This window comes from Bactrocera dorsalis, chromosome 4, assembly GCF_023373825.1.
Source record: "Bactrocera dorsalis isolate Fly_Bdor chromosome 4, ASM2337382v1, whole genome shotgun sequence".
NCBI lineage: Eukaryota > Metazoa > Arthropoda > Insecta > Diptera > Tephritidae > Bactrocera > Bactrocera dorsalis.
This window is the reverse complement of record NC_064306.1, coordinates 33,951,260-33,978,993: the sequence shown is the minus strand read 5'-3', so window position 1 is coordinate 33,978,993 and position 27,734 is coordinate 33,951,260. Positions and strand designations below refer to the sequence as shown.

The following is a 27,734-nucleotide window of genomic DNA, read 5'->3' as shown; positions in this document are numbered from 1 at the left end:
AACCAGTCCACCTACTTGAATTAATCTAACTGCCTATGAGTTTAATTGTTAAATAATAGCTGATTATTATTTATTTTATTCAAATAAGTGTAGTAATAATAATCCAAAAATTGTGTTATCTATTTTGAAATTCGTTGATCAGCTGATTTTTTAAGATGCCAGATTTTTTCCTATGAAATGTCTAATATTTTTTCTAATTGGGCAAGTCTGTGTAAATCGAAACACAGCCAGATATCGAGAAGAAATAATGTGAAAAGTCGGAAAATATAAATAAACCAGAATATTTATTCAAAATTTACCATGGAAGGCGAGAAAATTTTGATGGCCGCAGGTGTAACCGTTGCAGCAGTTGTCGGTGCATTTGTTTTCTGGGGTCCTTCGGGTAAAATTTATTCTATACAGCGTCAAATATGCTGATATATAATATCATTCCACCTCCCTTGATGCAAAACTAAATATAGGTTCGTCACGTTTACGACAACGGCGAGGGCAAATCGCTGGACTGCATAACTTTGGTCAAACATGCTTCCTTAATACGTTGCTGCAGGCATTGGCGGCCTGCCCTCAATTTATAGCATGGCTTCAATTATATAATAACGCCAACTCCGATCGCAAGAGCCTGATATCATCACTTTTGAACACACTTGAAGTAATAAATGGCACACATTCTACTTTGCGGGGTGACCCTTACTCGCCGGGAGCGGTTATGCGTGCACTTCATGCTTTAGGTTGGGTAATACCACAGGAGGAACATGATGCCCACGAGTTGTTCCATGTATTATTGGCGTCTCTGGAAGAAGAGGCTTTGAGGCCAAAGAAAGTTGGTTGTCTTTCAGATGCATTACCAATAACAGTTTCGGGTGGTGAAGGAGATCAACCAGATAGACCATCCAGTGCTATGTTAACCGACTTTTTAAATTCCGATTACGATGAATCAACAAATTTAATGCGCATGGTACGTTCTGAGGCTCATACACCAGATTCGCCATCATCAGTGTGCGAACGTGAAATGTGCCCTGGTGAAGGAGGTGCAGCTGGTACATCGCCAACGGAAATAATGGACTTTGATCCATTAGCTTCGCCAATATTGGGTGGCGAACGAGCCAGTCGTGCACGAAAACCCCAATTAACGAAACATGGGTGGCCAGAAGGTCTAAATAAACGAGTTTCTACATCTTGTCGATCATTAGAGCGTCTTAGTCGTGGTCCCGGGAGAGTATCTGTAAGCATAAATTGCCTTTTCAAAATAATTTAATCCTTTTAAAATAAAACCTCTTAGATATGGTCCGATCAAATGCCAGCTCAAGTAGCTATACCCTTTCAAGGCGCTATGGGTACACAAATCGTTTGTAACGGTTGCGGTTTCAAAGTATGTAGAAATTTAAAAACATAACGGTAACATCTATACTTGATTTTTTTCGTCTTTAGTCCACTGTTCGTTATGACAAATTTGATAGCATCACGTTAAATTTACCATCACAACGTCGTTCTGGTCTTAGTTTGGGACATTTGCTGAGCGAATATATAACATCTGAGGAACTAAACGATGTAAAATGTGAATCATGCAACGAAACATCCAACCATACAAAATCTTTGACATTTGCCAAATTGCCCGGTTGTCTTTGCATACATATTGCTCGAACAGTATGGCTGCCCACTGGACAAATTTGCAAACGTCAAGACTATGTGCATTTTCCTGAGAGTTTGTCAATGGCACCATATAGCTTCGTTCAGCCTCATTTGAACAGCCAAGTGCGTATGACATAAGTTAATTGTAGAATACTCGCATATAATATTTAATATATGAATAAAATAGGCGGGCACACCATGGGGTTCCACCATGTCTCTCTTCTCCTCAAGTCTACCCATGAACAGTTTGGGCGGCAGTGCTCACGACTCATATGGAACAGCGTTTGGTACAATGTTTCCCAAAAACCTCTACCGACTTTTAGCTGTGGTGGTTCACTCGGGTGAAGCAAGTAGTGGTCATTTCGTTACTTATCGTCGCGGTGCTTTAAGGAATGCTCATCGGTAAGTACTCTTTGTTGAATAAATAGTACTACCTTTTGTAATGTGTGGGTTTTACAATCTTTCAGTTGGTTTTACACCTCAGATACCGTTGTGCGTGAAGTCTCTATAGAGGAAGTGCTTAGTGTACCAGCTTATTTACTATTTTATGACCGCGGTCCCCAGCGACGCTAAGTGGTGGTACTGATTGGGTGGGTACATACTTATTTTAATATCATTGATGTGAAGGTTATAGTTTCTAATTGTTTTTATTAGTTTAAGTTTATTATCCACTAGTGTAGAAGCTTAGGAAATGCAAACAAAAACAAATTTAACAGATAACTCCAGTTGCCTGTGGCATTAAATGTTAACCTATTCGATGTAATGGTGCAAAAGGCTATTTCATTGTAGCAATTTTGGGATCTCTGCTAAATATATGTATGTATTTATTTATGTGTATAAGTTACCTTCACCTTCATTCATTTGGCGTTTTATATTTTTTATATAATTATAATCTAAGTGTTATGTAAAACATATTCTCTGCTCAATAATTTCAAGTGCCATTTGGACTAGTCGATCTTATTATGGCTTGTGCTAGATTTTCATACGGATATCGATAGTATATAATTATTTGATATTACAAGTATAGAGCGCTTAAATTTTCTAGGAATTATGAAATTTGAAAATTATAAAAAAAATGCATTTACCGACTGTGAATTGCGCTTAGTTACATTTAATTTTAAATATAGTATTTTCATCAGAAGAAGCATTTGTTGTTCAACTACTTAATTTATCTTTATGTAAGTATTTAAACCATTTTCGAAATCAATTTTTGGCGTTCATATAAATATATGCGTTTTATAAATAATAAAAACGGAAATGTATTATATTTAATGTTGTTTCAATAGCCCATTCATACATATGTACATACATACAGATACATATGTGTGTATATATTAAGGAAATGTAATTTACATGTGTATATGTACGAGTAAAGTTTATTCAAGAATTTCGATCAATCATAACACAAACTAATAACAAATAGTAAAGCATTCAGCATACATTGATACATTATTTAGAAGAAACGTAATACCCCACGATATAAATAAATAAGATTCTTACCAAATTAAATAAACTAAAATTTCGTTTGCTTTTTCGATGATGGAATTCACTTTTCAATTTTCTTGCAGGCATTAATCATTTGCACATAGCTACCATAATCTGTTGCATATAAGCTATTAGATATGCCGGAGATTTTTTGCAATTTACTCAGGTCTTGGTGGTTATGTCTTGCTGCCCGTATGGGCATCCAAGCCGTCACTGGGCTCTCATTTGTTTGCATTATGCTGCGCACAGCTAAATTGAGTGCTGTCAGTGCTAGGGCTTCTTCACGATATTCGGTGATAATGTTGTCGGCGATGCTCAAGGCATTGGCTGCCTCCACTACATGTTCGATTTCTCTAAAATGTGGCAAATAATTAGCGTGTATTAGATCAATAAATCGTTTTGGTTCGGAGGCAAAGCTGTCGGTTATATCTTCCGGTTTGTGGGTGAAGTTACCGTTGGGCAAGCCTATGAAATAATAAAAGGTAATAATAAGAAATTGTCTAAAATCTACATATGAACTTTTAAATTACGTTTAGGATTAAACACTCTTCCCAGGGCGTGCAGCATTGTAACAGACTCATCGCGGCGAATTGTTTTTAATGTGGATAATTTCTTTTTAGATTTTCCTTTAATTTCACAGGATTCTACACGCTCAGTAGGCAAAGCTCCTGCTCCTAAATAAAATAGAATTCATGAATGGTTATTACATTGATTTGCTTGCTTTTTTTATTGGTTTACCTTTCAAGGAAGCAAAGTGTAGATTTATGAGTGCGTTGCGTATATCGCCTTGCGCCGCAAATACAATTGAGTCTATTATGGTCTCTGAAGGCACTTTATAAGTATCAGAGAACTGTTGCTCTCTCATTAACGCACAAAATCTTTTCATCGCCTTTTGTAACAAAGTGACCGCAATCGGATTGAAACTAATATGATGAATGTGGTACCTATTTTTTAACTCTTCGGTAAAAAGAGTATAACTTATATTTAAGGAACGACTTTTTGAATCAGCTACGATGAATAAAAGTGGGGCTTTTCCATACTTTGAAAATTCTCTGCAATATTCATGTTTAGATAGATTGAAATATGATTAATTCATATTATACATAACTGGCAACTTACTCTAAAATATCTTCAAAGATGTCGACACTGGAAAGTATCATGTTTGGGAAATCCTCCACTAGCACCAGTCGTTTTTGACTGCCTAATAAGGATTTATAACGAGACGAACGAAATAGGAACGATTTAAAAAAATCTATCTGTGAACCAGTATAGTTACTCGTCTGATCACCCAACGTGTTAATCATGTCACGGTCTACCGGGTTAATCCATTCTTGTAGTTCATAGTTTTGCGCACGCGCTAATGCACGTACAGCAGCAGTTTTACCCGAACCTGATGGCCCGGTAAGGAGGCAAATTTGTGCAGGATGTTGTTTGTGCACGGCTGCACAATGCAATAGCCAGTCTTTCAATTCGGCCAATTTTTTAGGATGCACTGCAACTTCTTCACATGTTTTCGGTTCAAACTTATCAATCCAATTGGAATTACTTTTGAACGATGGAGGGGTTGGTTTTGATGTCTCTGGACTTTCATTTAACGTTTTATTGATTTCAATTGTTTTTTCATCATCAGCAACATTACTTTCCTTCATCTGAGTAGTATTCTCTGTTTGCACCGAGTCAAATTTGGATTGATAAGCAAATGCTGAATTATTCCAAGCTCGCTATGAGTATTATTAGTAAAACAATATATCAATATTTTAGTTAAAAGTTCAAAACACCATTTACTTTACGTGTAGCCGGTTTCATTGCAGCTAAACATTTTATATTTACTTATTAGATTTTTTATTTAGCGCGGAATCGGCACTAAATTTCAAGTTTGAATGTTTCTAATCTATTTAAACGATAGGGATGAAACATATAGGTTGATAATGATATTTCACATCACTCATATATCGATTTTACTTTTAATATCAAAGGTATATCGATATATTTTTTTATCAATTTTAACTCGTAATTACCAATTGATAGGTGCAGAGAATTAATTTATTCACCGATCTCTTAATCATTTATTTAGAAGGTTGATAAAATGAGAATTAAAACCATCTTTTAATTGAAAGACTCTTCATTTCATAAATTTGAAAACGGCAGCAGTAATTTTGACATTTGGATATGCGTCAAAGAATTTATTCCTTTCAAATCAATAAATTTCAATAATAATAATAATCACATACGACTTCAGCGAATCTAATGAAATAATAAAAAATACCGACTATAAATTTTATATACATAATTATATTGCTTTTGGTTGCGGTTGTGATAAGTGATCGTAGTAATTCCTTTGTTGTCGAAACCAATTGCAATCTAATAGTATATTTAATCGAAACTTGTTGAGATTTTTTGTTAACAATTGTTATGTTAACATAAACGAAATTTGCGAATTTAAAAACAATAATTTTCACATATGCTTTGTGGAGACCGTTTCTGGAGACTAATTTGCTGAGAAAAATATAATGTGGCAACGTTTTATGGAAGTATATCGGGAGTTTGCTCTGTGGAAATAAATTCAATAGGAGAAGTTAAAATTGGTCAAATATTTAATTAAAACTATTTTCAATACATTTAAAGATACTTAAAATGTAAAGTAATTGTTTCTACATGATTTCGATATGAAGATCGGTGAAAAATGTATGTTTATGAAGAGTAAATGAATATTGAAAATTCTAAATTTCATGTAGTTCGCGTTTACTTTTATATGCAGTCGTTCTTTAAATTTTCCGTCTGTGCGTGTGGTGGGTGTGAGCGGGATAGCAAAAATGTGCGTGCGTGCGTGCGTAAAAGGTGCCAAAGTGGAATTGAAATACACAAAATGGATGAATAATAAAATTAACAAAATAATCTTTGAAAAAAGTGATGCAAAAGTGCTTATAATCACAAGCAATTAATTGAATTTCGTGACAAATTTAAATTCGTTGTCACTGATACCAGCAACATATAAAGGCTTGTCCTCTGCCACCTTTTCTTGTAATTACTTAAACTTTGTTTTATCAAGTAGTTTGCTTGGTCGTTTCATTCTTAAATACATACAAGCGGACGGTAGATAATGCAAAATGTAGGAATGTGTGGAAAGAAAATTGCAAAAATAAAAGATGCCTAAAAAATATCTGAAATGCTGGATTATCAGAACTATTATTGTTAGTAAAAACCACTCCAATCTTACTTGACTTGTGTCATGATAATGGTTAAATAATTGTTATATAAGTATTAGTTGTTTAAATTTAACTAATATACTTTCAACATAGATCGAATCAAGTATTGATAAAGGAAAACCCAAATTGTGTTATAACATTTCTTTCCAATACAAATTAGAAATTTTCGATAAAAGTTTTAAAGTAGAGATCAAATCAGATAAATCGTAAATATTGGTAGTAGTAAGGATGGCAACCTTATAAGTCTGCAGTTGTCGCATTTTCCAAATCTGTACTTTCCACCGGCTTCGCTGTTTTTGTCTATGCACTATTTCTCCAATGTATGTTATGAAGTGAAATATACGACAGGGACAAATAGTGCAACTAAAGAATAATTTTGCAAACGTGTGAATTGAAGTTGTCCAAGAGCGTAAATGAAACAGGGGTCAAGTAAGAAAGGGAGATCCGATAACTACGAGACAGGAAAAAATATGTGCGAGTTGAAGGAAAAATTAAGAGAATATTAACAAAGATGAACCAAGTGCAAAGAAAAGGAAACCAAAAAACCAACAAGAAAGATAAAATAAAAGGAGACAATGAAACGAATGAACCTCCGAGTTTTGTATGTATTTTCATATATATTTGAACAAATGTCTTTTGTAGTGATATTGAAGCTAAAATAACACAATTTTGTTAAATTCTTGTATATACTAGGTATGATTCGAAGTGTTTAAGATAAAAGATCATTGTGTTTTATTAAATGTGAAGATATGAGAAAATTTAAAGCTAATTGTAATAAACTAAACGAAGTAACAGAACATTTTGACAATTTGGTCACAAGCGATTCGAGGAGGTTACTCGTCGTGTTCGGCCCAAATGTGTGTAGAAAGTGTAGCAAGGTGCGCGGTGGTGTAGAGCAGGACAGGGCAGAGAAAAGCAAATAAATGAAGGCACATCAAAATGTGAATAAGAGTACGGAGTAAAGTGTGAAAAGTGGAAAATTTGCACAATAAAATTTCTTAAAAAATCAATAAAAAAATACAAGAAGCAGAAAGTCCAGTTAAAATATTTGTGAAAATAAAAAATTATCATGCGCATCTAAAGAATAATCGATTCTACAACGGGCGCTACAAGCAACACAAGTTGTAAAAAAGAAGAAAGAGTTTTTGGTGTCATCGATTTTGCCAACCAAAGGATTTTGAACAGCTTTTTCATTTTTCCAATACGATTACATAGTCCAATAAAAGTTTGCGTTGGACCCGCCGCCAATAATGAATTTGGAGCGTGTACGTAAATGGTCTTGGATCCAATAAAGGGTCTTAAGTACCATAACACAATCCAAAGCTTTAGTCTTTGCGTTGGCGTAGGCGGGTACTGCGCTTAGCCTTCATTCAAAGCACAATATGGACCCGCATGAATTAAAGCCTCCAGGGCCGGGTTTATTATCAAATAGCACAACTAATGCAGCGACCAGCGGTCAGCAGCAACAATTAGGAGGAAGTGGGGAACAACTAAATCTACCTCCACCATCACCCCAAGCAAGTGGAACTAGTGGAATCAATGGTGCAATTGGATCACTAACATCTGTGTCCTCTGCAAGTGGATCTGTTGGTAGTTGTGGTAACAATGTTAACATCTTCTATAGCAATGTTGCTGCATCACATCAACAACGGCCATCTCCAAATAATACTAATCTTGATGGTGATTCCGATACAGAATCTTTAGCCACCATGTCAGCAAAAGCTAAGGCTGCAGCTGCAGCTGAACAAAATCACAATGTCTCGGCAACTAATGGGCACAATAGTGGGGCAAACACAGCAGTTAACAACCTAAGTGTGAATGCCAAACAACAAAGACAACAAAAACGACGGCGCGAAAGAGCACAAAGATTACAGGCGGAACGTGAAAATCGTTTTGCTAACACTGTCAATAATATCCCAAACAGCGGTCTATTGTACCACGCCAGTAGCGCAGGCAGCATGGGCGAGGACAGCAATAACTCTAACGGGAACTTTACGAGCAGTAGTAACGGCAGTAATAACGTAATGCCTCCAACTGATAGTATTGCGTCGTTACTACTCAATCCTCCGCACTCACCTGAATGTAATTCTGGTTTAATGGCTACTCCAAGCGATAGTGAAGGAGAATCACTAGACGAAGATTTACTCTCAACTTCATCTTCTTCCACTTTACTATTACCCCGCGATAAGCCTCCACCGCGGCCGCCACCTCCTGTTCGACGAAAATTGCCTCGATCACCTGTCCTGGAAGAAGAAATAATTGACGGTTTCGCAATACTGGAATTCAAGTCTTATGAAGATTTAGAGGTAAACATATTTGAATAAACACGTTTTTATTATTGAGTGTAATTCTAATACTTTTGAAATTTTAGTTCGCGATAAAGTTGGGGCAAAAACGAAAGGAGAAACGGTTATCAGCGTTGGAGGAACTAACTTGCACATATAGCATTGAGGAGACCAAAATGCCAAAGATTATTGATACAGGTCAGCCTCATCCAATACGCGGAAGTGGTGCCCTTAACCTGCCCATAAATAATATAAAGGATGGTAGTAATAATATTCGCCTACATAGCGGCAATGGCAACAGCACCAATTGTCATCCAGCACAAACCGTTACATCAGCTACAACTGTGACAGTGCAAGATCCTCCGTTAGATGTTATTGCGCCCCCATGGAAAAGCCAATATCAAAATTCTAATAATAATAACGTTGGAAGTCACATAAGTAATATAAATCAAAACACTATTAACTGTAGTAGTGTGAGTGGTAATATTATTAACAACACTCAAATCAATACTGCTTCAACAACAACAATGATATTAAACCACAATGGCAACAATAATAGTAATAGCAATAATAACAGTGATGGAGCCGGAAGTAGTAGTAGTAGTAGTAGTAGTGGTATTGCTGAAACAACCTCTAGTAACATTAATAATACGGATGAGGATGCTGTTATGACATCGGTTGATGCCACAGATGATTGTCGAAGTGTTTTGACTGCAATGGATAGTGGAGCGTCATCTGGTAGCTCTACAATGACCGTGAATCCTACAATCGACAATGCTTCCAAACCTAAAGAAAACAATACAAATAATTCCAGAACAAGTACTGTAACTACCGATGCCTCGAATGTCACATCAGCATCGTCGCCAAGTTCTACATTCTCAGTGCCACCACCAGCATCGCTGGTGACAGCCAGTGCTTCTACTTCGTTAATAGAGAAGTGCAGCAGCAGCAGTAGTGCGTTGGCGAGCAGTACAACACAAGTAATTCCAGCGCAACCGCCAGCACCAATAAGTGACGGCTATCGCAATGCAATGCATTTAGAAAATGTTAAAATTGGTTCAAACACATCATCGGCAAATAAATCACCCATGGACGTAGCTTTTGGTAGTAATAGTGGATCCAATTCAAAACCTACAAGTCATTTTATAAGTATGACATCCAATGTAAGTGATATTAATAGTAATATATTTGGGCTATAACATTTAATTAAATATTTCTAAAACTCCTTAAAGGTATCAAACGCCACACAGTTAGGGAACAGTAACAACAGCAGCAGCGGCGAATTGGCAACAGATATGCGAGGATCAGGCTCAACGGCGACGACAGCTGCGACGGTAGCGGCAGCATCACAGCAGTCTGCGCCGAAAATTGCTCAGCCAACACCAACTAAAGATGAAGTGTTTGATCGCATACGCGACGTAAGTACTGCTGTATGTTATGTAGATAAGCTTCTAAAAGGTGTAAATATTTTATTGTAACTTTAATCGAGCTCGTCTTGGCAATGTAACACTTAGCTAGTCAAGTTTATGCTGAAAAATCGTTTCCTTAACCAAAAATCTAGCAGAAAACCGAACAAGTTCAGAGCGTAAGATGCAAAAAAAGCTGCTTGTTTCTGCTAGCAACAAATAGCAGCTATTACATGTTAACACATGTGTAAACAAGTGATAATTGGCGCGTGTGGATTGATTTTGTTTATTTTAATAGTTTCGAATTGTGAAATTAAAAGTTCTAGATTAATTTTATGTTTTCTATGTTGTGATTATTTATATTTAGATGTTTACTGGCTAGTTTGCCTTTTTTACTTTCGACTCTTTTCGCTCTTTGTGAGAATAACCTGCCAATTTTCGTATTCTCTCTGATAGCTCAACTTCTTTTTGTTTTTTCAGGTAAAAATTTTATTTCTGTGGAAGCATAATCAGTAAAAGCTTAGGGTACTAATATTTACTTGTACAAGTTAAAATTTTTAGGAAATATTTACTAAAATTACAAACCAGTAATTTTTTAGAGAAACTGTTGCAATAACAAAAACTATGGATAGAATAGAACCGAAATTATTTTGAGGTTTGCACCCCGACCTATGTAAGTAAGTTGTTGTTATTTACTGAAATAATTTGGAGGAATGGTACCGAGTTGACACTCCTTGGCCGGATAAAAATCCGGTTTGTTCCGTTTACTTAGACCTGACTATCGTGGGAACGGTCTAAGTTCTATTGTTACTTATAATCACAAGGCCCAGCGCTCTGATGTATACCCAGAATCTTGTGATCCCTGTCCACATAAATGGATTTAAAGGTCTTGAGTTTTCGTATACAGATTTATTTATAGTTTATGTTTCTGCGTCACAAAACAGGCACAATAAGCCATGCCCAAGTTGGAAAGGTGTTTATAACTAAGGATAGTGTTATATTGTTTCATGACTTAATGTTAACTCGGTTGTTGTTGTAAAGGTTATCTACTTCCAGTTAAGATGGTAAGGTTCAGATGGGTGTATAACGTAATACCGACAGTCAAAATCTCGAAATTTAGAATCCCGACAGTCAAAGTACGGACAAATCAAAACACCAGCAAATCAAAACACCAACAAATCAAAATGCCGACAAATCAAAACACTAACAAATCAAAACACCAACAAATCAAAATGCCGACAAATCAAGAAAAGGTGGCGTTGTTCGTTCGAGGTCCTACGGCCTCCGGCCACGAACACGCTCAGGATGATAGCCCTTAGTCAGTAGAATTCTCTTTCTGTGTTTCGATAGAAATCAAGGCGGACAAGGTAAAATATTTTTCACATGTCGGCACTTTGGTTTGTCGGTATTTTGATTTCTCGGTATTTTGATTTAGCTGCATATTTAAATTTTGTCCGTATTTTGATGTGTCGGCATTTTGAACTTCGGTATTTTAAGTGTATCCCGGTTCAGATAAGTTGTCATCGAGGTCATCAAACGGTAGGCCCAGGAAACGTGCTGTTTCGTAGTTAAACTATAGGGAAATGGTTGACAGATATGTAGGATTAGCGGGGCATACAAAGAGATGGTTAGTGTCATGCGGGTACTCATTGCATTCAGCGTGCATATATTTTATATGTCAGGGTTGATTCTGGATAAGTAAGAGTTTAACCTGCTATAGTATCCAGAACGAAGCTCGGTCGCTGCTTTTCATTATTACATCGTCTTATTACTTCTTATAATTTTACTCTGAAAAGGAAATATTATAAAATATTCATAAAAATGATCAGAGTGACGAACTGCTTCAATTTAGTGACATCTGTCTGTCTGTATATATGCCAACCAGTTCCTCAGTATTGGAGATATAGATCTGAGATTTTGCACACCTCCTTTTCTCCCGAAGATGTTGCTTCCTTGTCGAAAGCGCCAATATCGGATCATTATAGCATATAGCTGTCATACAAACTGTGCGATCAAAATCCGGTCCTAGTATGAAAAACATTTTTATTTAACTAAGTAACTTTGTGTTATATACATACATATGTATTGTCCTAACCAATGTTTTTTTCATAAAATGTAATGTTAAATTTTACGCTTTTATTATAATATTTCAAATATGTACGATTTTCTTATTTTAGGCGGGCGTCACATGCAAAAGAATTGGGATGGGGCTTAATATCGTAAGTATTTGCTTAAATCAGTTAATAACATAATTACTTACATGATTTTTCTTTTTATTGCAGTGTGATAATGATGAAAACAAGGTAAGTGACATAATCTGTATTCCTATACATATTATAAACTCTTTTCACATACACAGAAGGTAGATTGCTAACTTCAAAGCCTAGATTTGCGAGGTACTCTTTATGCATTCTTAGTAAAATCGGGGTATTAGTACACATATTTGTACAGTATGATATTTGATATCTGATTCAAATCTCGAAACCACATTTTTTTTATTATTTTGGAGTTATTATTTTTTCATTGTAGAGTTATTTTTTTCTTCGTTTTACTACGGGTAGGAAATATTCTCTAAGCTTTTTACTATCTACAAGGGAAATAAAACCGAGTAACACGTTTTATGACGTGATATTTATTTTTTTTTTATTTGTAAAGACAAGCTAAGGCTGCTATAGTCAATAATTGTAACTACATACGTCAGTGAAGTAAACATAAGTGAATCGGTTCCGAATAATATCCGATAAATGAATTCAGCTCAAAAATTTGTTCCACACAATAACTGAAAATTTTGTACTACTACAACAACAATAATTTACATTAATTTATTTTACAACTATAATCGGCTATTTTTTCCCTATCGGAAGTAAAGGTAAATCGAACTGCTTGCATGCTGCTTTAATATAGTCAAAATATAGGTTATAATGCGAATTTCCCACACATTTTCTGCCATTATGAATACAAGCTGTTAGTTAATAAACCAATGAAGAAAATTTTAATATAATGATTTAAAGACAAGGCACCTTTGGAATATAAAAACTGTCCGTATTCTCTTTATGCTTTTCATAATTTTCACATTTACTTTTTATTTTTATTTATTATCAAAATCAGTTAACATGAAATATTCAGAATAATATACATGGTTTTTACGTTGTTGTTGTAACGTAACGGCAGAATTCTGCAGAGTTGACAGTCCTTAGCCGGGTCCGTACCGGTTGCGTAGACCCGACTGTCGTGGGAATAGTTGGTTTTTACGCCATCTGCGGTCATTAGATACATTTGTTATCCGAATCTAAAATTGAATAGAACTCTATGTTTTAAAAATTATTTAGATTTTTTACATCTTATATGTAATATACATATACATATATACTTATAAAGTTTTTTTAGGAGAACATTTTAAAATTAAAAAAATATTTAAAAAAAAACGTGTTTCAAAATAGCAAACGTAACTTTCTAAGAATTGAGCGGCTACAATTTTATTTAATACTTAAGTATAATATGTTATTTTTAAAAGTAAAGGCTCTTGAAATAGCAAAATAATTATTTTCGGCATTCAGCTTAATTGTTTTGATTGAGAGTTATTTCAATAGTTAAAATTAGAAAATTACGTATTTGAAATACCTTTATAGTAATCCTTGTTTTACCCCCTCAAAAAAAAATAGTTAGATACTAGTTTTCTAACATTTGTGTACTTTTAAAATACAGTATTTTCGCGGGTGCCGTAACTGAGAGGTTCGAAAGTCGCGAAAATATGAAAGACTCAAATTCATCGCTAATTCAAAAGAAAAAAAGCTTCATTGAAAAACATATTGATTGCATAAAGAATTGAAAACTAAACAATAAGAACTCTTGCTATCAAGAAACTGATCTTAGATTTGAACAACTGCAATATTCCCAATACAGAAACGGTATTTGAACATCCGAATGAGTGATTTTGTTGTTGTTCTCCACAATTTTATCGAAACACTGTCAAGTTGACAGTTCTTGTTCTGGTAAATAACCAGGTCCCTTCCGATTGGAAAAAACAAGTTTTTTTTTAGAAAAGTACCTTTGAACCATTTCTAGGACCCACACTCATTTTTTTGTTCTTGAGTATACATATATTGTACATATGTACATATAATATTGTAAAGACGCTTACGCGGGTATAGCCAAGTGAAAAACAGCGCCCTAGTCGTTCTTCTTTTTTGTAATGTGGCGCCAATTGGAGATTCCAAGCGAACCCAGGTCCTTCTCCACCTGGTCTTTCCAACGAATTGGAGGTCTTTCTCTGCTTCCCCCCGGCGGGTACCATTATATTATTATTTTTTTATTTTGTGTTAAGCTGATTAGCCTATTCATAATGTTTGCCACAATTTTTTTGTCATTTTATTTTTCCGAAATGTTCAGAGTTTAAATGCGAAAATGTATCAATCAGTAGCCTTTTTCCTAGTCAGGACGACCCTTATACTTGTACATATTTACAAATTCGCCTGCATATTTAAACCACCACCGTTTCAATACTGCTCTCGCCGTCGCATATCCCACTGTTGACTCCGATTTTATTGGAGTCAGTACGACAACACTGAGAATAATTACAACATATTGTTGGTACCTGTGAACATAACCGCAGCAACATCGTCGTCGTCGGCCATCCGCAGCGTTGCAGCATGCTCTTGGTGGATACGTGTATTCGCTCATTTAAGCTTTCGGCAAATCGTCGGTCTGTTTGTTAGTTAGTCGGCAGAGTTGGTTGTTATGTACCGTTTAACTGTTATATATCAGTTAGGCATGCAGGTAGGCGGGTGGTCGCTTAGTCGCCGAGCCATTTGATTATATCGACGCTCGTCGTTTGGCTTCGTATATGAATGTTGTTATTCGCCTCCTTGCTGTGCGCGCACAGCCGCAATAATGCCAACCCCAGCAGCAATACCAACAACAATATATGGGCAACAATAACGACAACAAGCGATAGCACAATACATACCAATATTCCATTGGCATATCATAAATCGTAATCATGTTTCATTCAAGTAGCGTTTACGATTTATCGAATTACGCGCATTATTACTATTACAACAGCGGCAGCTATTAGCAGCTTTGCTAACCGCTATGAGCACTCAATCGAATGATTACAAATTGAGCACTCAGGACCAGACCCCGTCAACGGTGGCACAGTGTGTTTCAATGTATAAAAAAATAAATTAATTAAATTAAAAGAAATTATATATATTTTATAAATGCTGTAGATAAATTAAAAGTAATTAAAAAAATCTGTATCAATAAAATTTTGTCAGAACTTCGGGGAACTGCATACTTTTTTAAAGAACAAGGGTTTTAGAAAACGAAATGATATTTAAATATATCAAGAGGCAAATAATTGTTGTTGTTTTTATAACGGCAGAAAATAATCTTCACATAAATTTGAGGAATTATGCCGAATTGACTGTCTTTGGTCGGTTAAATTTCCGAGAGCCCCTCTCGTGCGAGCGGAAGAATCGATAGTGCTGTTTTCTGACAGGTACGAAGTTTCTAACACATTTGTCGAATAAGTCGTCAATATTTTTCGACTAGTACTGATCGAGAAAAGCTTGGTCAGAAATATCTAGGTCTGGTTCAGTTACTTAAAAACGACGTTTGGGGTTATTGACTTGAGGACTTGTTTATATTGTATATAGAAGCACCGCAGACTATGTATATAATTATACTGTTATTTTTGGCGGGGTAGGATTGATTAATTATTGGTAAATTTTTTTTTGAAATATTTTCAAAATTGATTTTTCTATTTGGAGTACTAATTTTTTATAAGAAGTCACTTTACTCAGTTTTTAGCTTCTAGTTTAACCTCAAAATATTTGCTTATATATAAAACATTAAGGGGTTACATGGGTTTAATAACCTTTTTTCAACAGTTTTTTCTCTTATAAAACTACTAACAAAAAAATTTTGAAATTTGTGGAAAAATATTTTAAACTCGGCCACTGCGGCGCTATTTACGGTAACCCTTCGGAAAAAATATGCGCTCGCTCCTTACAGGATTATCCAAAGCGAAAAATACGTGTTTTAGTTAAAACCTTAATTTAGAACTTGGACGAAGGATTAAAAAAGAAATTTAAAAAAAAAAAAAAAAAAATTAAAACTTGGCGACATTTTTTTTCACATAGTTGTAATCGAAAAAAAAAATAATTTTTTGAAGGAAAAAAAAGACATTTTTTTACAAAAAAAATTAAAACTTCGCGACATTTTTTTCAAATAGTTGTAATCGAAACAAAAAATACTGCGTCCAAGTCTTCAAGAACTGTATCTCAAAGACCTGTGTAAAATTTCATGAAGATCGGTAGAGTAATTCTTGAAAAATCTTGCCAACGGACTTCAAAAACACAGTTTCGAAAAAAACCCGTTTAAAGACGGCGCACTTAGCCTTAGCACAAGTTCTCAATACTATATCTCCGAAACTATTACTCGGATCAACTTAAAAATTTAGGACAATATTCTAGAGGTTTTGTAGAATTCAATAATACAATAAACAAAAACCGATTTTTGAAACCAATAGACCCATGTAACCCCTCAAGATACGATCTATTATAGATTTTTTTATATTTGTTCCAAATACTTGAATGATTATTTGAAAATAGCTACCAGCTCTAACCTAAATGGCCCATTGTACCTATACCTATATGCCAAATTTGCTCAATACGTTTCAGTTGCGAATTTTTTCACTACTTTTATTTGCCTTAAGTTGTGTATTGCTATGGCATGGCTTGCCGTTTGGTTGTTGGACATGTTTGGATTGAGTTGGCTTGGTTAAGCTTAGCTAGATTTCAGTTCAATTGCCACAAAAAGGAAGTACACACTCACGTACCGACTTGCCTATTTACAAGTGTACACACCACGAGTATTTACATTCATAGACACAGGCACACTGTATAGTATGTGATTATGTGTATATAGGTATGTGCATATGCTCGTGTTAAGTTGGTATCGGGGCTGGGTGTTCTCGTAAGTACTTGTCAATTCACAACTTTGTGTGTACAACTGGTAAGTGATTTGATAGACACGATTAGTCTTATTCCCATGTCGAGGGGGTCGTACGGCCATAGCCGAGGATGATGTTTTGACTGTGGCATGCGAAGTGGTTGATGAACATAAACTCACGTAACTACTTGTGTCGAATGCTTACATACAGTGAACGTGATACGCGTTGCTATGAGCATCATAAATTCTGTGAAGGTATGGCCTGTCCGGCGGGCATACGTACATACTGCATATGCTTGGGCCCGTCGTTGTTGGTGGTGTTCATATACGAATAGCAAAGCCATGTGACGAGCGGCAGTAAGGGACATTCAACGAGGTAATAAAACCAAAGTGGTTGCTTCTTACTTATCGTGTATGGCTGAATATACTGCTGCATACATATGCATACATGTATGTATGTATGTATGTATGTATGCTTGATTGCTGCTGGTCGCTTATTGTTCCTTTCTCGCTTAACTTGCCTTTGTGCTTTGTACAAGTATAATTCACTTCGAATGGGTACCGAACAATTCAATTGAACGCCAATTTGCAAATTGCAAGTTGCAAATCTATTTTAGTCTGCTTGTCTGTCTGTCTGTCCTCCGCCTGCCCATTTCGTAGCTTTGCATCCACCAACAAACGGCCATTAAAAATCTCTGCGTCGTACTCTCTGTTTGTCAACACAGAACACAGATATGCCTCCGGAGAGTTGACTATAGCTACATAGCACATGCATGCATGTACATATTTATGTATGGCTGAATGAGTACATGTGCTGAACGTGTGGCGCGTAGTGTGTGCATAACCTGTAGTGAAAATTGACAGTATTGTTCGTTGATTTTGCCCGAATCGGTGCACTACTGATGCATATTGAGCCAAAAGTGACAGTCGCTCGCAGTAGGTGGTAGAATAACGTGAGCTGTGTATTTATGTTTGGACGAAAATTGGGTAAATGTAACCGGTACGGATACTTATTTATTTGTATCCCATCACGAAATATTAAAAAAAAAATATTTTTATACTCTTGCAACATGTTGCTACAGAGTATAATAGCTTTGTTCACCTAACGGTTGTACATATCACGTAAAGCTAATTGAGTTAGATATAGGGTTGTATATATAAATGATTAAGATGACGAGACGAATTGAAAGGCGGGTGACTGTGTGTCTGTCCATCCGTCCGTCAGTCCGTGCAAGCTAAAACTTGAGTAAAAATTGAGTGTGGCAAAAAAGTAAGGCAGAGTTTGTAGATGGGTGTAATCAGACCACTGCCACGCCCACATTAAAGAAAAACCTATAAAGTTCCATAATCAAAAGCGCTCAATAAGATAGGTGGTACAGAGATCGGAGTAGCAGAGGACCAAATTTTTGATAAAATTGGCGTGGTCCGCCCTTTAACAGATTTAATGTACATGTCACTCAAACCGTTCAATCAAAAATAATGAAGTTCTCTTAATTTTATAAGAACTCCTACCGACAGTGTGAAAATTAATGAAATCCGATCAAAACTCCGCCCACTCCCCAATAACGGTACTGTTCAAAACTACTAAAAGTGCAATAAATCGATAACTAAATGCGCCAGAGACATTAAATTTTACACTCGAGATGGTATAAGTGGGCTTTATCGGAGCTGGGATATATGTATCTACCTAATATATATATTTCGAACTTTCGGCTGACTTTCTACGGCATATATCGGCCATTATGTGAATTAAATAAATGAAAATGAGAGAGCGTGTTTTACTCATAACACTGTATACAATACTATATATAATGATTATCGTTTTTCTAACAAACCTTATGTCGAATATGTCGGTCAGTGTATCGTTGGCTTTGATTCTTGCAAGTAACCAAAGTATAAAATGTTCGGTTGCACCTGAACTTAACTCTTCCTTACTTTTTTTTTTGTAAATATATCCGTTTATGTCGAATGATTAGTGAGTACTACTACTTACGAGTCCAAACAAAAATAGATCGCCGAACGGATAGTTCTAGGCGGGATAAAACCCGAGTCAATTGTGGTAAGGTGCAAACGACTGTTATATGTAGGAACTGATACAATCTCTTGCAAACAGTCGCCGTACGACTAAAGAAATCTAATACGGTGGATTTCGTTCGTTGAAAAAGCGTTTTTAGACCTGCCCTTAGATGACTTCAGTAGCAAACAGGGACGTTTTAAGAAAAAAAAAAGACTAATTTTAGCCACTTTATAGGTATTTATTTGGGTCAAATATTTTGGAAGATGAGTTGAATAAATACTTTTACAGACTTTTAGAAATGGCCTAGGGAAAAGTAAATTGTGGCAGCGGTTTCGAAGAATTTCTAAAAGTTGGAATTAAGGCCCAGTGTCTGCTATCAGAGTATATACATACATGTACCAATGTTTAATTTTCCAAAATTAAAATAAACTCTTAATTAATTTACTTTCTTATCTTAAATCCACCGTTCCGGTTACGTAGACCACAGGCGGGGAAACGGTTCAGTTCGCCAACGGTAGCAAACAGAGAGTAATAACGTGTTATGGATGTCGGCAAACTCACTGCTGTGTTTGAAGTAATCTTTACACTCTTTCTGTTTGAGTTGAGTAACTCACAATCTGTTCGAAAAGTTTCCAAAATTGCTGATATAAGGTGTGAAAGACATTATATTAAACTTTTTGAAAATCATAATGGTTTTGATACAAAACATTTGCAAGTATTAAATTTCCTTTCTAAGACCACCTTAGTTTTTTTGGGGATCTTTCTCGTTTTCACCGTAATAAAAGCCTTACTGAATCGTTTTCACATCAGTAAAGGACTGGAGTCTGACTTGGCTTGAGAGTTAAGTGTCATTACTTCCTGTATCCGATGTCATCGATCATCATATTTGTGGTAGGACCCAAAGTTCCCATGAATACTTAAGGCCACAAAAAATTATAATTCAGTTCTCTCAAACAGTCAGCAAGAGTGTGGCAAGTTTATACTCTGTTCAAAGCTTTAATGTTACTCGAGTTCCTTGTAAACTGATTTTCCTGACGATTTCCGGAAACTTTTTTAACACAATTTACACGCACACATGCATAAAGTCATACATACAATAAAACGGCTAGTAGCGCTGTTGCTGATTTGGTTGTGATTTGAAACCCCCCATTGATAGTAGCGCTAGGAGCAGCCGAGTTTCGTATGTACTCACAAAGAGACGACGACACGCCATGCAAAGAGGCAAACGATGCTATGCAACTACAATTGCGCTGGTTGTTGTTGAAAAGCACAACAAAAGTTGGTAGCTCGCCATGGGTAGAGTTGGTAGCACGGCATGTCTACATGTAAACAAATGTGCAAGAGCAGCCCAGTGGCGCAGACCATAGTAGTATATAATCGGTCGTTGTGTGTTCGGTAGAAAGCGGCAGCAACATTTCTCAACCACACCATACTCCAACGTCGGTCGGTACACAAAGGTAAACGAGGCAGTGGTACTCTGTTGAGCATAAGAGGAACTGGGAACTAACTGAACTGAACTGAACGACCAAGCGTCCGACCGGCTTTATGCGCTTTGCTTACGCTATGTACATTCGCTCATTGATTGCTCTCCTCAATCAGTATCTTCTCAGTTTCGCTTCCGCTTTAGTGCACTCTGTTGGCGTGCTAGACTGGACGCGGCGGCACTGTGTGCGAGCGTATATACATATGTATATGCATTAGTGTATATGTGTCTGTGTGTTTTAAATGCTTTGAGTGGCACAACGTTGATGTTGGCGCACTGTGCACTGCCTTGTTAAGTTGTCGAGTGTCGAGTGCCTCTTCGTCGCGCATAGGTCAGTCAGTCAAACGCGGAGTCGGAGCGCTTTAAGACGTTGCAAATCGTAGCGTTGCAACCACATTGCCACGCATCGTCATCGTAGCTTTCGTCAGCGCCGTCAGTGGTGACGGTGTCGTCGCGTCAGTGCCGCTACATACTCCGGTTCGTACGTAGTGTCGTTTAAGCAAACTCGCGTTTCGTCGGTTGGGCAGTCGGTAATATCGTCGAAATAGTGTGTTTAGTTGTTTTCGTTTTGTGTCTAGGCTTTCCCCACATCCGTGAAGTGTTTTCATCCGCTTTTTTATTTTATTTGCCGATGCTTTCTTTCATCTTCTTTGTAGTTTCTGCTACCGCTGAACTCACACACACACGCACATACAAACATTTGGATACATTTATACATATATAATTGTTGCTGTTATTACTTTACTTTTTAATGTGTTTCGGTGCAAATCTGCCTCTGTGGCTGGCTTGCTCGTTGGCTGACTAGCTGGCTGGTTGGCTGGCTGACTGGTTGGTTAATGCATTCCGTATTCGATATGTTGCTGCCGTTGCAATTTTCCTTGTTATCGGTTCGTGAATATCATTGGCTGCACTGTTGGTGTTACAGCAATATCTGACCAACCAGTATATGTTTGTGTAAAAGTGATATTACATATGTACAACAAATGCATGTATGTGCTGCATATATGGATATCTATAGCAAACTAGCAACAAAAGGAGAATCAAATCGAGTGGTACAAGTAGCGGAAACTATGGCCACTACACTACATCAGTATTCGCAACGGCTAACAATAATAACAACAACAATAAGTGAATTAAATGATAGCAGAAACGGCCTGTCTGTCTTTTCATCGGCGACGGAATCATTTTGCGAATTTGCATAAATACACGTTTTGAATACCGAAACAGCGAAATGAAGCAGGAATTCAATACTAAAAATGCATGCTAACGGTGGACCAAGGCGTTGACTGGAACGCCCAAAAAGGCATAACTATTTTGTTTCAAAATCCTAACTCGGAGATGAGTGATTTTTTGTTGATTCAATGTTTTATCTTAAATTTTAGAGTCTTGCTGGACTAAACTAAGGTGTCTGAGTTGAACTTAAAATAAAACACTAAAAATATGAGTTTTGAACAACAAAAGTTAATTCCTCCTCCGATATTTCTTGTCAATCTTGATATTATCAGCAAATTAACCATATCGAAATTGAAAGCGCGTCACAGAAATATCAAAACTTGTTCGCAGCTTGAATTTGTCATAGTAACAGTGGGGGATCAAACCGGATAGGAAGTGCCTAATAACTTTTGTTTCTTATCAAAGAGAATTTGTCAGTTGTCATTTAAAAAAAATAACCGTTAGAAAACGTTGATCCTGTGCTGCTCAACTAACTACAAGCGCGATATGTTTCTGAAATCTCCATGCGTTTATGGTTTCCTGCATTTTCCTGAAAGGTATACAAAAATCTGTCTACTGTCAAATGCTCCCACTTCATTGTCTCACCCCATCCCCCATGGACGCCTATCAGACTTTTAACATGGCGTTTTACTATGGCTCTTGTGAGTAGCTCTGAAATTGTGCGGCTGGTTATCCGTCCCACCCGTTTCTCAGTTCGTGGCATCGTCGTTTTCGTCGTCTTCGTGCCCGTAGTCATACCTACAGATACATATATACACACATACATATATGCACATTTATTTGTTAGCGATTGTATTCGCGAAATTTTATTATTTATTTTTGATTTTTTGTTATTTTTTTCTGTTTTTATTGCTGTCGTTTTTGTATCTCTTTGCTCCCCATTCGCATTCATTCTGCACATCTAGCCATTGAATGTAGTGCTGGCAGTTTTTTGTTTTGTGCATTTATTTTTATAGCCGCTGGTGTTTTTGCTATTTCGTTTTCGTCCTCTCTTTTCATATGCGTAGCTATATGCGGTCGCGAAATGCGGGGTTGACCGAAAAATCTTCATTAATGAAATAAATATTGTATGAGAAAGTTGTGGCTATGGAGTGATCCGAGATTGACATGACTGTGTTTGACTTTTTTGGTTTAACTCCGTTTTTAAGGGTAGAATACTAAATTTGTGTGTGATCTAGCTACTAGGTCCGTGTATGAGTTTACGGAGAGCTGCGTACCTAAAATATACTGTAATCAGTGTAAAAATTATAGAGAGTACTTAAAATAGACTGTTCTTAGTGTAAAAATGATAGAGACAGACAACCTAATGTTGTTGTTGTTGTAGCGGCAGAATTATGCAGAGTTGACAGTCCTTGTTCGGATTACTTATACCCGACTGTCATGGAGCGGCAAACGACCTAATCGATATCCTCGGTTTAAAATAGTTAATTCGTCGACTCATACCAGAGCGCGCGGATTAGATCTAAGGGTAGAATCTTTCGAAAGGTCTAGTTTTGCAGATATCCTAACTTTACACTTATCCAAATCCGATTGATGCCAGTATTTGGCGACCCAGGGACAGCTTAAATAATATTTAGACAGTGACCTTGTGAAGGCATAAACAAATTTCGGCCTTTAGTTTGAAACTCTTCAATAACAGGCAGAGGACATTGAAATGAAAGACACCGTAGTTGTTGTTGAAGCGAAATAAAAACAAAATTATTCGAGGAAAGTCTTCGAGTTGACAACTCCTTATAACAATATGTCCATTCCTGTTATATAAACTTGGTTGACATCGGAACCGCAAATATACCCGGTCGAAACTAGACGTTTTCTCCAACTTTTGTTCATTACAACTTGAAACATATACGAATTAGACTATCCCTACTTGACAATGTATACATTTGTAGTCTAAAATACCCCAGCGGCAAAGCATGGTGATGAAAAGTTCTTTTTTGCCGAATAAATTTTATTTATTCTTTTGTTTTGTTCTCTAAGTTTTTCGTATTTCGTTTTATTATTTTCATTTTCTTTCGTTCTACGAATACTATAAGTTTGCATGGGTTTATTGTAGTATGTTCATTTGTCGGCGGGGTGTCAGTGGCCGTCAGAAAAGCTGCCGTCGTCAACACATTCACACAATTGTTTCGCGAGTTGTTGCTCTTAGCTATCGTCGTTGACATAGCTTCAACGTGTTTTCGTACTTTCGGTTACTATGGCTAGAGCATACGCCAAAGCTACCCACCAACCATCCCCTCGCTGTCTCCTTGGCTTACTCGGTTCGCCATTGTGGGCACTGCATGCACTCAATGGCCGAGTCGTTGGATCTCGACGGGTTGCTGCCAAAATGTAAATGCCGCTACGGCACTCAATCAATTAGACTTAATTTATAATCGCGCGGATTACGGTGTTAATTATCGACATACCGACGACAGCCGCAATGACTGAGCTGACTCTTTGGCAGCATTAAATATATGTGTTTACAGTGGCAGCGAGAACATAACCGCCTGCGGTCGGTCCCACTAGACACCACCAGTGCGATTTGTTGTACGCCGTGCGTTGGCTGGCGAAAATTATTAATAAATTCAATAAAATTTGTGCGAAAATGTTCTTCATGCCGCGTTAACACTAAACAATTTGAAAAAAAGACGCCAAAGAAATTAGCTACAGCTCCCTTCGTCGCTGTCATTAGCATAAACGTCAGGTAGCACGTCAGCTAAGAATGTGGTGGTGGCCAACAGTCGCTTTAGTCCTCTGGGCCAAAAGCGCACACCAGTTGTATATACTCGTGTAGTTGCTTTTAATTAAGCACACCGTGGTTGTGTGGTTATGGTTGCGCCAAACTAACGTAATTGACTAAGTATTTTCAAAGCTTCAAGACAGACGCACAGCAGTCGACGTTTAGCGTTCGGCGTCAAACCAAGCAAATTGTTGAAGTAAAGCAAAGTGGTTAAGTGGTGTACATTGATGTAGTGGCAAACATAGTGAATGAGTGCGGTGTGCGGTTGATGGTGGTGGTGATGGTGTGGTGGTGTGATGGTGTTGACGGTTGGCGGCGAAGCATAGTGTATGTGTAGGTATTAAAGTGAAGGTGGTCGTCGACACCAAACCATAACTTGTGGCCGCACCCAATCGTAGTCTCTGTAGTCGTTGTCGTTGCCTTTGCCTTTGTCGTTGCCGATTCGCATAGTTTTATATTCGTTCCTCAAAACAACAGCAACAACAACAAAAAATGTAAACAGCAAACAACAGCAGCAGCAAACCGTGCTAAAGCAAACCCGTCAAATAGCCAAAGAGCCAACTAGCCAGTTTTCTAGCACTCGTATGAGCAAGCAAAGGAGCAGTATCCGAGTGAACAGCGGTAGCATATCGTGTCGCAGCTCGCAACAGTGCATGCCATTGCATATGCTCAGCGTAGCGAGCGCATTGTGGCTTCCTCCCAGCCACCCAACAAATTGGTTACTCACTATCAAATCAACTAGCTGCTCACTGCGTCAACGTCGCTGGTGGCACGGATATGCGATGCTCTTAGCTGCAATATGTGCTACAGTGTAGTGTTTACTACTTTTTTTTTGTTAAGTTGCGGAGAACCTGAGTTTAACTGTGAAATACCAGTGAGCTCAAATGACGAATGTAGAGAGCGGTCCAAATTCTGCCAAACTCGATATTTTAGAGAATGTTCGTTTTTATAATAGTTTTTTACTTAAATGAAATTTTTTTGTAATGTATTTCCATACTCGGCTCGACTGTATGATGAAAATTATTGTATAATTTTTCTAAGCAAAACTAAAACGAGTCGCAGAGTTTTGCACCAGGGCACCAGAGAAACTTTGTTCTGCATTTGTCCGGCATTCCCGAGACTACGTTGTAAGCATCTGGGGTCCCCATAGTATGATAGACTGGAAATTGTATCGATAGTGAGGCCTCGGAGTCTGTTAAAACCTAAACGATGACTACTCCTCTTGGACTTTAGCAAGTGAACTCCATCTGATATCGCAAAGGACCAAACTGGTCTATGCGTGGCTTATTGGCCTACCAGATTAACCTAACCTAACCTATACACTGACCTCAATGCTATTGAGACTATACAGATCTTCAACTACTCAGCATAGTTTTCAATTTATTTTGTACTTCCTCTATATAATATTTCTCCCTGATTGAATTAGCTTTATTTGGTTTGGAGATTTCGGTAAACTTCGTATATTGTGCGATTACTTTCGGAACTTAAAATAAAACATACCATACGTAAATGTTAATAAAATATTAAAAAAAAATTAAAAAAGAAATTTATGCCTAAAAGTATAACCTCTTCGTCTTGTCATGTTAAATTCCACGAACGTCTCACTCGTGTCATTGTTTACGTTTATCGAAAAATGTGCAATAATGATCCGTGAATCTGCATTAACTATGATATCATACTTACATAAATAAGCTGCAATATTTTGTCTAATTAGAAAATTGACAATGGATGTGCTTGGTTATTTACGGTGTTACAAGCTATTGTCTACATTATACCTCGATCTACGTAGAAGAAATGTGAAAATTCGTGCTATGAACTGATGTGTTCGTTAATCAAACAATTTTAGGTAAATCGCTACGATTTACGTTGTTTTACATCGATCATTTGGTGGTGTAATTGTAGTTGCTGTCGTGTTTGTATTCCGTGTTTTCGATTTCGCTACCGATTCGAAAACTAACGGAACATCATACGCATCGTACAAAATAGCAATTATAGTACGTGTAGAGTCTTCCGGAGGCAACGCGCAGGATGGCACTGCTGCGGAGCCGATCAGCCCTGGAAAAACTTCGACAACAACAACAGTTACCGCAAGCACATCAACAACAACAGCGATACCAACGCCACCTAATGCTAATACCACAACCAGTCAACTACAGCCATGTGCATCGATATGTTCTACAGAACAAAATTTCTCACCATTGGAACAAAATATTTCACCAAAGGTGAGTTCGCTCAAAAGAGACAAAAGATCGCGATCCATTCGGAACTTACAATTTGTTTCGCTTATATCGGAAATGTATAAAGAAGAAGAAGTTGTATATTATGTGAAGCTGTTGGATATACTTTTCCACGGAACGCACAAGGATTTGTTACCTGTCATGGACTTTCATCGCAGTAACATTTTCCAATGAGAATTTTGAGAATGTTTTACCTATATTTCTACAACAACTATTAGAGTATGAATATAAGATTTATTTTTTGTTAGAGAGTGAGGTTATATAGCAATTAACTCATTTGAATATTTCTCGGTGTACCAAATTTTCGTGGCAAGTATTATGCCTAGCAATCTACCGTTATTTTACATGTCAAATACTTAAATTACTTTTCTGCACTTTAAATATAACACACTCATTATGTAATTTTTGCCATCTTTTTTCTTACAGGGCTCTGAAAGGTTGGGACCTATAGTTTTTCCATCAACTCCTACTCAGCACATCGCAAATGCGACACCGAGTCCAACTACTCCACGTAAATCATCAGATTATCCACAGCAAGCGACAGGTGTCAGCATCAAAAGTGAAAACAATGAGAGTTTTCCGGCGCCAATGGTCTCTGCGGTGGCTGGGGTGGGCCCGGCAGTTGGCGGTGTGGGTAGTGGTGTCGGGAGCGGAGTACCAGGCATGTCCCCAGTTGCGATGGCGCAACAGAATAAAGAAAGTGTTCCGTTGGGAAAGAATAGTAGTCAAACTACTGCTCATTCAGTCGATGGAATGCCACCTGGATCGGGTGTTCATTCACCGATGGTTCAGGCAGCAAGTTCAAGCGGGCCTCCAACACCTGTACACACGGTTACAATTACTAATGAAAAGCTACCGTCTGGTTCAAGTGCGCAACAACAAATGCAACAACAACAACAACATCAACAATTGCACTCACCACAACAGCAACCAACGGTGGCAGGCGTACAGCTTCAACCTAATCTGCCACCACCTTTCTCCACTCCATCGCACCAGGTAAGGAAATGCGAATAAAGAATACTCAAATAGGCTGGAAGAAATCTTTTTAAAAAATTAAATTAGTTTGATTGAAATTCACCA

The 27,734-nt window shown here is 37.1% G+C and overlaps 3 protein-coding genes across 13 annotated transcripts in view; 2 read left to right on the top strand and 1 right to left on the bottom strand.

The window, feature by feature from the left end:
- The first annotated feature begins 200 nt into the window (after window positions 1–200).
- Window positions 201–2,896, top strand: LOC105231833 (ubiquitin carboxyl-terminal hydrolase 30 homolog). Of its 2 annotated transcripts, XM_011213327.4 has the most exons (7): window positions 201–382; window positions 462–1,222; window positions 1,280–1,369; window positions 1,429–1,752; window positions 1,817–2,031; window positions 2,097–2,219; window positions 2,284–2,896. In XM_011213327.4, the coding sequence occupies exons 1-6, from the start codon at window positions 301–303 to the stop codon at window positions 2,200–2,202; spliced, it is 1,578 nt and encodes a 525-aa protein (XP_011211629.2). In that variant the 5' UTR covers window positions 201–300; the 3' UTR covers window positions 2,203–2,219; window positions 2,284–2,896. The 2 variants fall into 2 exon arrangements, with proteins under 2 accessions (XP_011211629.2, XP_011211617.2); XM_011213315.4 differs by having other exon boundaries at window positions 2,097–2,896.
- A 91-nt stretch (window positions 2,897–2,987) lies between these two features.
- Window positions 2,988–5,047, bottom strand: LOC105231848 (cell cycle checkpoint protein RAD17). 2 transcript variants are annotated; one of them, XM_011213338.4, is made up of 5 exons: window positions 4,900–5,047; window positions 4,234–4,835; window positions 3,853–4,166; window positions 3,645–3,788; window positions 2,988–3,579 (listed from the first exon to the last, which is right to left on the bottom strand). In XM_011213338.4, the coding sequence occupies exons 1-5, from the start codon at window positions 4,918–4,920 to the stop codon at window positions 3,176–3,178; spliced, it is 1,485 nt and encodes a 494-aa protein (XP_011211640.2). In that variant the 5' UTR covers window positions 4,921–5,047; the 3' UTR covers window positions 2,988–3,175. The 2 variants fall into 2 exon arrangements, with proteins under 2 accessions (XP_011211640.2, XP_049310159.1); XM_049454202.1 differs by having other exon boundaries at window positions 4,905–5,007.
- Window positions 5,048–5,640: 593 nt separating this feature from the next.
- LOC105231864 (mucin-5AC) overlaps window positions 5,641–27,734 on the top strand; it is a 30,784-nt gene continuing 8,690 nt past the window's right edge. Inside the window, exons 1-7 of one of the 9 annotated variants that reach the window (XM_029553178.2) lie at window positions 5,641–5,952; window positions 7,014–8,626; window positions 8,692–9,768; window positions 9,838–10,023; window positions 12,189–12,230; window positions 12,294–12,314; window positions 27,081–27,650. In XM_029553178.2, the coding sequence (XP_029409038.2) occupies window positions 7,703–8,626; window positions 8,692–9,768; window positions 9,838–10,023; window positions 12,189–12,230; window positions 12,294–12,314; window positions 27,081–27,650 (2,820 nt within the window). In that variant the 5' untranslated portion in view covers window positions 5,641–5,952; window positions 7,014–7,702. The other 8 variants (XM_019992587.3, XM_049455899.1, XM_029553177.2 and 5 more) reach the window with 8 other exon arrangements.

Excerpts from the sequence above, each read along its gene's own strand:
- LOC105231848 (XM_011213338.4), bottom strand. The coding sequence starts at position 4,920 with ATGAAACCGGCTACACGTAAA. Across the intron at positions 3,789-3,852 it reads ACACTTTGCTTCCTTGAAAG|GAGCAGGAGCTTTGCCTACT; the intron begins GTAAACCAATAA and ends TATTTTATTTAG. Across the intron at positions 3,580-3,644 it reads AAGAGTGTTTAATCCTAAAC|GCTTGCCCAACGGTAACTTC; the intron begins GTAATTTAAAAG and ends ATTATTTCATAG.
- LOC105231833 (XM_011213327.4), top strand. The coding sequence starts at position 301 with ATGGAAGGCGAGAAAATTTTGATGGCCGCAGGTGTAACCGTTGCAGCA. Across the intron at positions 383-461 it reads TGTTTTCTGGGGTCCTTCGG|GTTCGTCACGTTTACGACAA; the intron begins GTAAAATTTATT and ends AACTAAATATAG. Across the intron at positions 2,032-2,096 it reads GCTTTAAGGAATGCTCATCG|TTGGTTTTACACCTCAGATA; the intron begins GTAAGTACTCTT and ends ACAATCTTTCAG.